The following is a 13,136-nucleotide window of genomic DNA, read 5'->3' on the forward strand; positions in this document are numbered from 1 at the left end:
TCGGTTTTTGGGCGCTAGTCGCTGGAGTTTGCCTCTCACCGCATGATCCGGCACTGCACCAGAATGCTCACACGGTCATTACGCACATGGCACTATGCCAAGTATGACGAGCCCCAGGCAAGGCATGGCCGAGGCTGATGAAGCCGGTTGGACTGCACCATCTTCGAGGGTCAGTCCCAGCTGCCAACTGGTGCTCTACGTGCCGGTAATCCTTCAAATGGCCAGCGTTGTGAAGAGTACTCCAGACGAGGTACCCGCTTGTTGCCGGGTATACCGTAGGCACTCGTATAATCCGGACAAAGCTAAGAAGCCTACTAACGGTAAGGGGTATTGCGGCCGCTGTGAGGGGTATAGTGCGCTGGCAGAAACAGGGATCTGGAAAGGCAAAAGCAGGGGTTAGTTATTTACGTCAGCAGGAAGTTAAGGCGTAAGAACAGTAAATAAAGGGCGAGTACGGATATCTGTACTCCGTACCTACAGAGTACGGAGTACTGGTAGGCAAGTGGGGATGGATGGGCTGATGGATTGACCGCTTTCTGTATTAGGATTAGCGCAGCAGATATCCACTAGCTGCTATAGGATCTCTGCGAGTTTCTTAGCTTTGTCTAGATTATACAAGTGCTTACAGTAGTCTAGCTTGGAACAGCATGCATCAGCCAGCCAGTAAATGTACGCTGAGTATGCCCCGCCTCCTTTTCTGGTATTGTGTGGGTGGATCTTCTCATAAACCAAGCGTTAGCATTGTAGTGGACCATATACCTAATTATGCTGACACCAGTCAACAATAGTCGCCTTGCCAGAGTGGTTAATGGGCTGGCCTGCTAGTTTGGGATTACATCCTGGAGAGCCGATAGCCAGTGTCTTCGGACGCGCAGGTTCGAATCCTGTGGGCGACGCATTTGTTTTGTGGTTTGCATCTAGGCTCCCTCCCCCTCTTTTTTCTTTCTTTTTCAATTTTACGAAGAAAAAAAGCTTGTTTCCCTTCATCCAAGAAAACTGATTTTGCTTCTTCTCTTTTTTCATCTTGCTGACCTGGCCTACGTATTCGCGACGCTTGAACCACTCTGTTATGCAGATATACAGGTACATTTACATTTGCGTCAGCAGAGACAAGTGCAGCTTGCATGAAATGCGTGACGGTCGTGGTTACTGTGCAAGTAGGCTGTACGTGAGGTATTGATTGGTATTGAGAATAGAACCGCAGAAGCTGTTGTCGACGGTGGTCTCAAAATGGCATCAGGCCTCCAGCCAACCCAAACTCCTTACAGTAATGTGTACTATGCGCAATGTGGGGAGACAGTTAGACATCCTGACGTACACGTGTAGTCCGTATGCTCGCGGCCGTCGGCCATGAGAAAAAACTAGTGTGTGGTGGCCCACCACTGGGTGGCTTCACGGTTAAAAGACCGATCAGGAACACCCCGTCTCAGATCCGATCGACTGGCAGACACCTCCTCCGCGGGGACGATATGAATAAACAGCTGGCCAAGTTGGTCAGATATGGCTGGCAATCAAATGATCCATGCACGTCTTGGTCGATGCCTTCGTCGATGAGAATGCCGTTCCGATCTTACGGCATTTCGCTGTAGTCCTTGGGAATCTGCACGTACGCGCCGCCAGCTTGTGAATCCGCGAACAAGTGGTTGCGATGGCTGGTGATACCAAAGCCGCCGGCTAGCTGCAACATTCGCTGACGAGGCTAACGGTGATCGTTCTGTCGCTCCAAGGTGAGGGGCTTGTAAAGTTGTATCCTTTCGGCCCCGAAGGAAGCCAGCCCCCCTCGAGACGAACGATCGACGACCGTTGCGTTAGCGTACTACGCCACTTCCGCATGCGACCTCGCCTTGACGATTCTCCCACTAACCCCTTTCCACCGGGTGTTCTACTGTCGAGTGGCGCGAAGTCGTGGCCCACGCTGTTGCGTTTGGTCCACGCGACGTTGGGCACTGTACTGGCTCTCTCGGTGGTCACTTGAACCGACCTTTGCCATCATGCTGAGACGGGCGCAACTGACACAATTGTGATTGACTGCAGGCCTCGCGTAGATCGCTGACCAGATGGGTTTCGCGGACTCGTACTCTCTCACCCAGGGGTTTCCAGCTCTTCACTAAGACCCATCGTCATCAAACCACACAGAGGCTCATATATTGCGGGGTAAAGCGGGTCCCGGTAGGCGATCGTGACGACAAGAACGCATCATATCATGAGACAAGTGTCGCCCATGAAGCCATCGCGGTGCATTACCAGCGTCTCCCAGCTTGTTGTTTGGCTGCAGCGCCACGTGACTTATATTTTTCTTAAGCCCTTGACTTTCATTCGGGATCATCTATGTCGCTGTAAATTGTCCTCTTGGTAATCGGATCGTTGCTAGTTTCCTCGAATGTGCAGCGTAGCGCGTTGTGTAGCGGCTCCGAGCATTCAGTGCATTCTCCCTTGGAAACATCACCTTCAAATCTATTGGAAGAGCGGTACGAGAAAACCGTCAGCATGAGTCCCCAAACAGAGGTTGAACTGGTAACAGACAGGTGAATTCGAGTGGATAATGTTGCCGAGAGGCTTTCTTTCCGTAATCCGCTTTTTGCTGGCCAGAAAGTCGGCTCTGTATCCCGTTATCCAGCGCAGACAATGGTCCTCAAGATGAAACCCTGATTTACACTCGAAATGGATTCAGTCGCGGGCATATTTGTCCAAGGGGCATTCGAGGACATGTAAGTTCAGTGCGATGAGGCCATCAAGCTGGACCATTCTGCTCAAGGCTCAAGGTAACAACTGTTGCTTGCCGAGGACCACGGATGACCAATATTTGAGCCACATTCCACAGCCTCCCTCCAGTCATCAGCAATTGGTTTAGAAATGATTTCCAAGACCTGCCATTGACCCATAAGAGATCTCGTGCGATCTGGCAAATGTCAATCATCTCATTGCAGGCGGCCCATGCAGACAACTCATCCCTAGTTTGACGTTTGCTTTTGGTCCGGCAAGAAAAACCTGATGCTTCCGTCGCAGGCTTGTAGAAAGTCCGCCGCAAGTGAGAGGTTTCGGGAGTGACTAAGTGGTTAAGGTTTCCTGCGAAGCCTACAACAGCACCGTTTCAAAATGACGATTGAGGCGTCTTGAAACCACTTTTTAATCTTGTCAAAATTGTATCTGGATGCGATAACAAGTCTACTAACTTTGCAAGCTGAGGCGGTGATAACGGGTCTGAGCTCATAAAGGTCAATGCTCTAGTGTATTCATTAAAGTGTAAATAGGATTGTAACAGAGCAACACCCACGACGGCAGAGCCTAAGCCCGTCAAATCTCAGCAATAGACTTCACGCCACATTGTGTCACATCAAACCGATCCAAGGCAATCTCGTCCCTATGAAAGATGTCGTTAGAAAGCGTATGCTCAGTAAGATAGGTTCTCGCAACGAGACTTTTGGCGAATGTTGTGAAGAGTGTCAAATACACTTTGCCGCACGTTTTTGATATGGCCGTGGCCTTTGGTCTTGGCTGTTCACTGACGAGGCACACGCACACAGCCTTGTCTGCGAGCCCCGTGGCAAGCAACACCCCGGTTTGAGTTATCGCTTGCGTGGTATCCCGGAGCCCGGGCGAGTCTAAATGTTTCGTGCCGGTTTAGCCGTGAACGGGCCAAAAAGGCTGTTCCCGTCCGCCCCGGCTGTTCGATCGCCAGTGGCGGAGACTCCATTGAAGGTGGAATGGGAACACGGTGCGTCGGTACCCAATCATCTGGTCTTGGAACTGTAAGGTTATTGACTGTTGTATAGAAGCTCCCCGCAAGAGTCAAGACAGACACCTTCGACAACGTCAAGGTTTTGCCGAGTCATGACTAGTCGCAGGCCCGAGGCAGCAACCATGAAGCCGAACCTAGACGAGTTTATCAGCCGAATTGCGTCGTTACGGCCCGATAGCCCATGTGCTTTCCCTGCACATCACTTCCAATTTGATTCGTGGTAATACTTCTATGATAACGGATGACGTGGTTGCCAATAAAGGCATCGTGACATCCGTTGCTCGAGCAGCCAGACCAGACCATTCACTTTGGCCAAGTAAAAACTGCAGCATGTGATGATGAAAATCGGCTCTGTAATTGGCCATATGCGACCAAATCCCATATCACGACACAATATCGAACCTACAACCGAAAAGAAAAAGAATCAAAAAAAGAAACATTTTCCTTTCGTTTTTGTTACATGGTGTTTTGTGTGGCCATAACTCATTTCGCGACAGACAATAAAAAGACTTGATCAAGCTTGGACGGCCTTGTTTCAAACGATCGGTGGAGATGATTAGCGTTGACATGAATCAGAATGGTCGATCAAAGAGACGGATGGCACAGCCATATCCGCTCCATGCCGTGGCATGCTCGAGCCCTCTTCGGCGCCGGCCGATCGGGTCCCGGCACCGCGGAGCAGGCGCACGACGAGACGGGAAAACCCGTATCAGAGAGCGGGGGCCGGCCGAGTGACTCCGCCCCTTACACGTGGTTTTCCCGAGACTAGTCAGAGTAAATGCTCCCCCTATTGATGCAGCCTCTGCTCGCAAATATTCCCCCGTCCCGTGCAGATGTCTACGGATAATGGTTAGGGGGGGACTGTCACCAATCCAGTTTGCAGGTCTGCGCAGAGAGTGGAGAGGCAGCGATGCAGCAATGATGATGACATGTGGCGGGGAGAATACGTGAACTGCCGCCCGTGATATGACGTCAAAAAGACATATTCGTCCTCTCAAGCATGGTAACCGAATACCTAGATTTTAGGGAAGTCCGTACGTACGTAGTAATAATATTAAACGCCAAAAGGCATGGCCGTACGACCAATGCTGAAGGCATGGGCAAACATGACCGGAACAGAATCTCTGTCAAGTGATAGCCGAAGCCGCTCTCAACTTGCCACGTCTCTTTTTCCTCTTCTTCATAGATGCAACGCTGCGATCTAGTCAACGACCAGACAATGACAACGAAGCCGAACTCCAACGCCGGAGACCCGCTGAGTACCAAGAACCACGTGCTCCAGGCTGGTGCATCGGCGATTCAGGTACGGGTTATGCCCCTCCCACCCTTGATGTTCAATCGAGGTGGACGCTGCAATAACTGACGCTGTCATAGGACTTTGCGCCTCTCAAAAACATCTGCGCCCATCTCAACGCTTTCCATGCCTACGCATCGGACCCCTCCCGTGCCGTGGAAGCAAATCACTACTGCGGCCATCTGAACGAGGACGTGCGGCAGTGCATCCTCTACGACAGCCCCGAGCCTAACGCGCGCATCATCGGCATCGAGTACATGATCACGCCCAAGCTGTACGAGACGCTGGAGCCGGAGGAGCGCAAGCTCTGGCACAGCCACGTGTACGAGGTCAAGTCGGGCATGCTCATCATGCCGCAGGCGACGCTGCCGGACGCCGTCTGGGAGGCGGCGGAGAACAAGGAGATGGAGCAGGTGGTCCACCTCTACGGCAAGGTCTACCACCTCTGGCAGGTCGACAAGGGCCACCGGCTGCCCCTCGGCGAGCCGCAGCTCATGACCAGCTTCACCAGGCCGGGCCAGTTGGACTTTGACAAGTACGTCAACGAGCGGGACCGCAGGTTCAGGTCGGACTACAAGCGAAAGCAGGAGGCTCGCGAGCACATCGAGACACCCGCGGTTCATCCCGACGCTGACCAGGCCTGGAATAACCATAGCAAAGAACCATAGCAATGAAGCATAAAGATAGACATTAGACTGTCAAACACTGATGAGGTTGCCTGCAACGCCGACACTTCTCTTTTTCTGATGGGGTCTCCTGCATGCGTGTAAGACTATTGTAGGCAAAGCTGCGGGTTTGACGCAACGTCACGAGGAAGGCATACCCGCCCCCCCCCTCCCCCCCACCGTCGATTATTGGTTCCATTGAACGCATGAAGGAAGGGCGGGCTGGAGGCGGGTCGAACAGGAGGTGACGCTGCTCGTGGGCGGTTGACAGCGTGAAAGGGGCCGCATGGTTGTGCCAAGGCAGTTACAGGCGAGGAAGATTGCAGACTCGCCGCTTCGGAGGGCAGCCCGAGGCGAGGGAAATGCTTTCTGGGCTTCATATTCCCTTCTATTCCCCCCCAAATCCCACGCACCCATGTAGGACGGGGGTCCGGTAGCGAAACCTATAGGTTATGTTACGTGTGGATATCTAGAAGCCAACAGGCCCAGGGCCCAGGGGGGAGGGGGGGCAGGCGAGTACTACTATGTGACGATGCAGCGAAGCCAAAGCAGGCGAAAAAGGCAAAAGGCAAAACAGGCGGTAAAAAGCAAGAATGAAAGAAAAAGAGTGTCGAGGACGCCGAACTATCCCCTTTTACACTCTATTGGCTCGATGTCGATGCTTCAGATCCGTCTCGAAAAGATGCCTTCCCCCCTCCTCCTCCTCCTTCTCCTCCTCCTCCCTCTCTCTATTCGTAGCCCGATGCAGTCCACCCACTTCACGGTGTTGGAGACCGAATGACATCTGCCCGACCTGCTCTGACTGTGGGCCAGGGTGAAACGTGCAGGGAGGGGGGCCCTGGACCCTGGTGCTCGAATGATCTTGGCCGCTTCAGGGGTGGGATTGGCCCCTTGCAGCAATCTTGTGGATCTCGCGCTTCTCCTTTCCGTTACGGAGAATTTCGAGCATGGTCCAGTGGTGCGAATAAGGACAGGCAATTTCGGTAGAAGCCTGAATTGGTTGAAGTGGTAGGAGAGAGAGAGAGAGAGAGACTGAAGGGGTAGAGAAAGCGTTGCAGCGCATTTGGTGTGCGGCATCAATCCGAGGCAATGTCTGCCCATGAATCCTAGTTTTACATGCAAGGTACGCACTTAATGTTATCTGTAAGTTACCCGCGCCCTCCGGTATCCGTACTCTATGTTGATTAAACAAATTGCTGGTGGATGGAATGGATTAATTTCATCCCTAGCACCCCCGGACATGGCTCACTCTCGTCGGTTACTTTCAGGAACAGAGTTCACTCGTGGGACGAAGGTATAGCGGCTTGTTTGGTCTGCCGGTTACAGACGAAGTAGTTGTTCAACTCGCATGACTCTTTGACTTGATGACTTAGCACTCCCCAAACGTGTCTTGGGCTGACAGCCTTGGCTGCCGTGGAGACCAAGGTGATCTTCGAACTCACCCGCCGTCGCGTGTGGCAGCCGATCGCCCGTGAACCGTGAGGCTCGGCTCTCTCGCATCTTCTTGCCCTCGGGATCCGGCCAACGGTTACCCCCCCCCCCCCCCCTGGCACGATCCAAACGCCACTGTCCGGGGGATGGGTATCACCTGTCGGAGCGTGCCGCCCATCGCGCGCTTCTATGACCATTTTTCTTTGCTTCCTCCTTTCTCTAGTCTTCCCGGGCTAGCACAGCATGAAGACCTCACTCCCCCCTCGGCTGGTTTCCGGGCGGCAGGTCTCAGAAAGGAAGAAAATAATAGTACCCACACCGGACGAGCCACGTTCGCCCTACATCCTACCCGCGACGGGAGGGGGCACCGGCGCCGAGGCTGTCACTGTCAACGGAGGTGCTACTAGGAATGGGACGAAAGGGGAAGCACGATGACGTTAACGACGATGGATGAGGGTGAGAAGAGGAGTCCGATGCCCCTAAACCCTCTCTCTCTCTCTCACTCTCTCACGTATCGCCAACCCCGTCCGCTTCATCACACCGTACACAGAGTGCAGCCGGTCCTTTGGTTTTATTTATTTTTTGGTTGTCGCATGCGCTTTGTGCTTGAAGGCTTGGCGTCTGTATCACCCCTCGATCTGTGACCCCTTTTAGGCCGAGGATAGATGGGTTTACCCTGGACAACGGACGAAGGCGACGGCGGTGTCCCCAGGAGAGCCAGGGCCGTAGCGAGATGGTTTCTTAAAGCGTCCAAGGTTGTATCGATGCTTCATCCCCCCCCCTGACGCTCATCTCTCATCACCTATCGCTAACATATCCTGGACGGTGGTCAGAGCCGCCTGCTTACACACTACCAGGGAACCTTCTATTGCCTCCCCATGAAACACGTCCCCCCCCCCGGTCCATAGGCAGTAAGTCCGCAGTCGTCCGACCTTTCTCATCCACTTCGGGCCAGCCAAACACGGCTAGACGCCGTTGAATGGGGACTAGGGTGGCACTCACTCGCAGTACGCACGACCGGTCGTCCGACAAGGGCCCCGGGACCAAACTCCAGAACGCCCTCCAACGGCTTCAACAACTGGTGGCTGACGGGGTTTCTGACCAACGCGAACTTCACTGCGGTGCCCATCGTGGGCCCCCTTCTGCTCTAAATTAGACTCGTCCCTTTTGCTCTCCCCTGCCGCGCCCCCTGCCGCAGCCCGTCTCCTAGACTTGCCAAGAAAAAGGTTGGGTTCAGGACCAGGTCGCGACCTCCACCCAGCACCACAGCCTTGCGACAGGAGGTGTTGCAGATGATCTGAGCAGATCAGCGTACATTGTTTGCTGATGGGTGTTTGGCAGCGTTTACACCGTTTCGGTCGTCGACCGCGAGCGCGCATGTATAAGATGTCCCTTACGGCGTCGTCCAGAGTTAGAGTTTCCCCCCCCTCTGGCCACACACATCAAATATCAACTCTGCACATCCGCATCGCTCTTTCAGCGGGCTGTCCCAGTTTTCCTTCTCTTCTCTTCACTTCACTTCCTTCCTTAATCGTGCTGGCACACCGACTTCTGTCTCTGCGAGACCATTTCAAAATGCTTTCTTTCAAGGACATCTTCATCGCTTCGGCCGTTGCCGCCGTTGCCCATGGCCACGGCGTCATTCTGAATGCCCAGGGAGATGCAGGCTCGCCCGCCAGCGTCGGCTTCAAGGGTAAGTCATGCATGAGATTCGCTGAGAAAAGGGAGAGGTAGACAGATAGAGAGAGACAGAGAGAGACAGAGAGAGAGAAACAGAGAGTCTCCGCCGTGCCTCGCAACTTACACTAACACCCAAAACCAGTCGACCCCAACATTGCTCGCAACTGCACAACCATCAACCCCTGCCAGCAGGATGCCACGCTGATCCGCGACGCCGAGATCAACGCCAACATTGTGAACGAGTGCGGACGTACCGAGATTTCCGGCAACATCGACATTGGCGAGAACACCGAGAACGCCCTGTCCGCCGGCCAGGTCACCAAGGTCAAGGCCGGCGGTGAGCTCACGGTCACCATCCACCAGGTCAACGCCGACGGTGCCGGTCCCTACGCTTGCGACCTGGACCCCACGAGCAACTCTCTCGGCGGCAGCGGCCAGATTCCCCTGCAGGTCACCAACAACGTCCCTGGCGTCAACGGCTTCTCCCAGGCCAAGGCCCAGCAGTTCAACATCACCGTCAAGTTGCCCAACGACCTGAAGTGCACTGGAGGTAAGTCTCGATGAGGCCGGCCCGCCCGCCCTTTTTGGGGGCTGGGTGGGCGTATCCCTAGCAAACAGCACAGAGAACTAATCAAGCATCACAGCTTCCACTGGAGACATCTGCACCGTCCGCTGCCGCAACAACGCCGTCGCTGGTCCCTTTGGCGGCTGCTTCCCCATCCAGCAGACCGACGTCACCCCTACCGCCAACACTCCTCAGAACATCAAGACGCTTAAGGACCTGGACACCATCCTCAAGCAGCAGCAGGGCAACACCAAGGACCTCCCGGCCGCCGTCAAGGCCAACCAGGTTGACGGCACTGCCGAGCAGAAGGCCGCCGCCGATGCCGCCGTCAAGCTCCTCGGCACTCCCGACGTCGTCGTCAAGGAGTCTCCCGCCAGCAACACCGGCCCCGGCACCAACGGCGCCAACGGCACCGGTAACGCTCCCGCCACCGGCACCGGTAACGGTAAGGGCAACAGCAACCCCAACACTGGCAAGGGCGTCGGCAAGGGTGCCGGCAACGGTACTCCTGCTCCTGCTCCTGCTCCCAACGGCAACCGTGGTGGCAGCCGCAACAACGGCAACCAGAAGCGTGGTGAGGGCCTCCTGCGCTGGGCCAGACGCTATGTCATCGTCGACGACGAGGCCGACGCGGTGGAAGTTTCCGCATGAAGGGATTCGCGGTCCACGCCGCCCTGACAGGTTTCAGCCTCCGGCACTTGTCCAATCGCTTTGCTTGCGGCCTCACTCTAATTCGTCTCTTTCGGGGGGGAAACATCAGCGTCAAAACGCGTTGAGCGCACAGGGACACTCAGATTCACAAGAGGCGAAACTTTGCTTCCGGAGAGGGAAAGCTGAAGACGGCAAGGAAGGATGCGGAAGTGTATTTTTCTTTTTAAACCGACCAATACATCTTTTCTACTTTTTTTGTGTGTAAAATTATGAGCAAACTTTCAAACTTCCAAAACAATGTTTAAACGTCGAAACGAACCAGCGCGCGTCGTCTTCCCGACTTCTGGACTTACTCGCTTGCACGTCGTTCAGGAACCAAAGAACTGCGAATAACTCACAAAGAGCCTCGTGATCAGCCTGGCGTCTCTCAAAGGTTGCCTGTGCCATTTGAAGATGCAGTGAGTGATGACGGGCAAATCTGATTGATATCATTGGGGGACATGAGACGCGTCGTTCGAACCCCCGTGTCTTGGCTCTTACAATATTCCCTCCCCCTCCCATCCCAATGCAGGGCGGTGCATCCCAAAAAGACTTTCACGGCTCCTGAAACCCGGTGGTGGTGGGGAGTCGGCGATTATTCCCTCTTCTAAACGTCGTTATTCCCCCCCCCCCCCCCCCCCCCCCCCCGCCCCCAACGCTCCCGGCACCCTGTCCATTTGGTCCGCATTTAGACGGCCAACCGTGCGTTTCAGCACGGATGGATGATGCCATAGACGGCAAAGGAAAGGGTACCTATGAGCGAGCGTATGGGACGGCACATGTCGTACGATGCCTTGGAAAACCGGTAACGACGCGGCGTGACAAGCAAGAGGAACTGCATCGAGGGACAGACAGACAGACCACTCTTTTCCCGGCCCTTACGGATGCACGAGAGGAGGCCTGTCTGAGGAAGCGTCCCTTACGACTGGCGAGTCCCAGGCCGGGGTTGGCATGCTGCCGCTGCGTTTCGGCAGGAGAGTGTCGCGTAAAAAGGTTTGGGGCCGAATCAAGATACTTTCCAACTCCGGGTACCGCAGCAAACGATATTTTTCGTCCCTCTTTACATCAGATGCCGCCCCAGATGCCGCCCATGATGACGTCCTTGGCGCCACGCTTCTCAACTGGACGGCGCCTGAGCTGCTACATGCAGGGTGGCTGCAGGTGGCAATCAACGTGTGCGCATATGAGTAAGCCTCCATCCGGCTGGGTAGAATTACAAGACGCACACCTTAGGAGGCTCGACGCGTTGGATAGATATTCTACTCCGTAAGTCTCGAAATCATCAAGTCGTACTCACTCATAGAGGAGGATGCTCTTGACGTTTTTGATCTGTCTCCAAGACTGCACGAGAGGAAACACGGTTGGGTTAAGCTTGCATTTAGGCATGTGATTCTAGTTCGGGTGGTTTTGAAGGCCACCGTTGCCTACTCCGACGTCGCTCACATGCTTTACATGCAAAATCAATCCTAAGCCCTATAGGCGGATATCAAAAAGCTCTGCGTTAGCTGGGTAGGGACACCACGAACAACCCTCAATCGGCTTGTTGTGGTCCGTGGCCAATAAGACCTCAGAGGCCCGGAGTTTGACCAAACCAAGGACAACAAGCTTATTGTCTCCGGTCTTTGAGCAGACTTCTTCGGAGCCATGACGGAGGAGATGGGGCCCCCCGGGCACGTGGGAACCGTATGGTAGGTATTTAGTCACAACTGCAACCGAATGTTGAAAGTCAACAAGCCCTCCGTCCACAGCGTCGGACTAGGTACGTTCAATCATAGTGTTCGGTTTCCAAGACCCTCTGTTTTTCTGACTCGGGCCAAACTCAGCGTCCAATAGCCAAAGTCAACGTTTCATCCGTTTCGACGACAGGCTGGGGAGGCCTGACTAGGGCTAATGGCGCCCGCTCAATGATGGGCAAATGATGGACAGTATAGACACGAGATTTGCAGCAGATGCCGGCGAATCATCCCGGCTACCCGCACTCCCTCTCGTTTCTTGTTCCATCGTGGGAGGACCCGACTTTGGTTTCCATTCCGTTTCCGACCGGCCCCAACCGAGGGTTGATCATCATTGCTAGTCAGTTCGAATATCTCACCCTCGAAACAAACATTAAAAGGCAGACTTTCTGCTTGCAGCCTGACAACAATCTGACAGAGCGCCGCGAGTGAGCCTGATGTGTGTGGTCGTCAGCAATTGCCTCGTCTCAGGGGGTGACTTTGTGCTGCGGGGTCCAAACTGTATCACCGCTCGTCCTCATCCTAAGGCTGTAGAAGATTGCCTTTGCGCCTGGTGGGATGAGAAAGCTTCGTCGAGTAAGCACCATGAAGCAAAGCCAATATGGTGGAGCGGACGTCGATGCCGGATCCCCAAACTCCGCCCAGTCTGCAAGTTCGACCATCGTTCATCCACCATCCGCGCTCGATAACGATTACGAGTAGCGCATGCTCCGACCTCGGGTGTGGTTTCGCAGATTGGTAACATCGTCGAAATGCTTCCCACCGGGATATCGTCACGCACCACTTACTCGTTGGGCGCGGCACGTTTGTGATCCGCGGATGTGTCCGTTTAACCTTCCATGGAAGCTCCCTCTCAGAGACGGCTGCGCACACCCCGAGCCTAGTCGGAGGTCGAAAAGTGCGAAGCCTTCGCGTCACCATTGTGTTTCTTTGGGCCGATGTGTCTGGAACCGGGAAACGCCAGCCGAGTCGCCTTGTCCAGCAAGCGCCCGCCGCGCTTTCGAGGCAACCCAAACACTTACCGATAGCTAGGACTGGCCAAGCCAGCGACTGGGAGTTGTAAAGCTTGAGCGCGCACGCCTTGCGAGGTAAACAGTCACTACAAAGACTGCGGCTCCCTACTTTTCCGTGGCGTTGACCGTCCTCCAGCGTCGATCCCTCACGCCGATCCCCCATTCCCCAGGGAGCTCCGTTCTACTCGCGTTTGGTGGCCTGGGTGTTTCGAGTCAGGGCGCTGATTATTATTGCAGCAGGATGCAACTCTGGATATAAGTAAACCCGACTCCAAGCTTTGTAATGCTACAGATGCAACTCTGGATATGAAAGTGACACAATGCCA

The 13,136-nt window shown here is 54.5% G+C and overlaps 2 protein-coding genes and 1 non-coding gene across 3 annotated transcripts; all 3 read left to right on the top strand.

Moving 5' to 3' along the window:
* The first annotated feature begins 787 nt into the window (after positions 1-787).
* LY79DRAFT_t182 lies at positions 788-896 on the top strand. Its single transcript has one exon. It is a non-coding gene; the product is annotated as a tRNA-Ser (tRNA).
* A 3,627-nt stretch (positions 897-4,523) lies between these two features.
* Positions 4,524-5,793, top strand: LY79DRAFT_559745 (uncharacterized protein). Its single transcript, XM_060558275.1, has 2 exons — positions 4,524-5,042; positions 5,114-5,793. Exons 1-2 carry the CDS (start codon positions 4,926-4,928, stop codon positions 5,699-5,701), a joined length of 705 nt encoding a protein of 234 aa, XP_060411962.1. The 5' UTR covers positions 4,524-4,925; the 3' UTR covers positions 5,702-5,793.
* A 2,911-nt stretch (positions 5,794-8,704) lies between these two features.
* On the top strand, positions 8,705-10,025 carry LY79DRAFT_671356 (uncharacterized protein; the record flags this gene model as incomplete). The annotated part of the gene is made up of 3 exons (XM_060563902.1): positions 8,705-8,822; positions 8,952-9,359; positions 9,454-10,025. 3 exons carry the CDS (start codon positions 8,705-8,707, stop codon positions 10,023-10,025), a joined length of 1,098 nt encoding a protein of 365 aa, XP_060411963.1.
* Between the last annotated feature and the right edge of the window lie 3,111 nt (positions 10,026-13,136).

The sequence above is a fragment of the Colletotrichum navitas genome (assembly GCF_030913465.1).
Source record: "Colletotrichum navitas strain CBS 125086 chromosome Unknown LY79scaffold_49, whole genome shotgun sequence".
Taxonomy (NCBI): Eukaryota; Fungi; Ascomycota; class Sordariomycetes; order Glomerellales; family Glomerellaceae; genus Colletotrichum; species Colletotrichum navitas.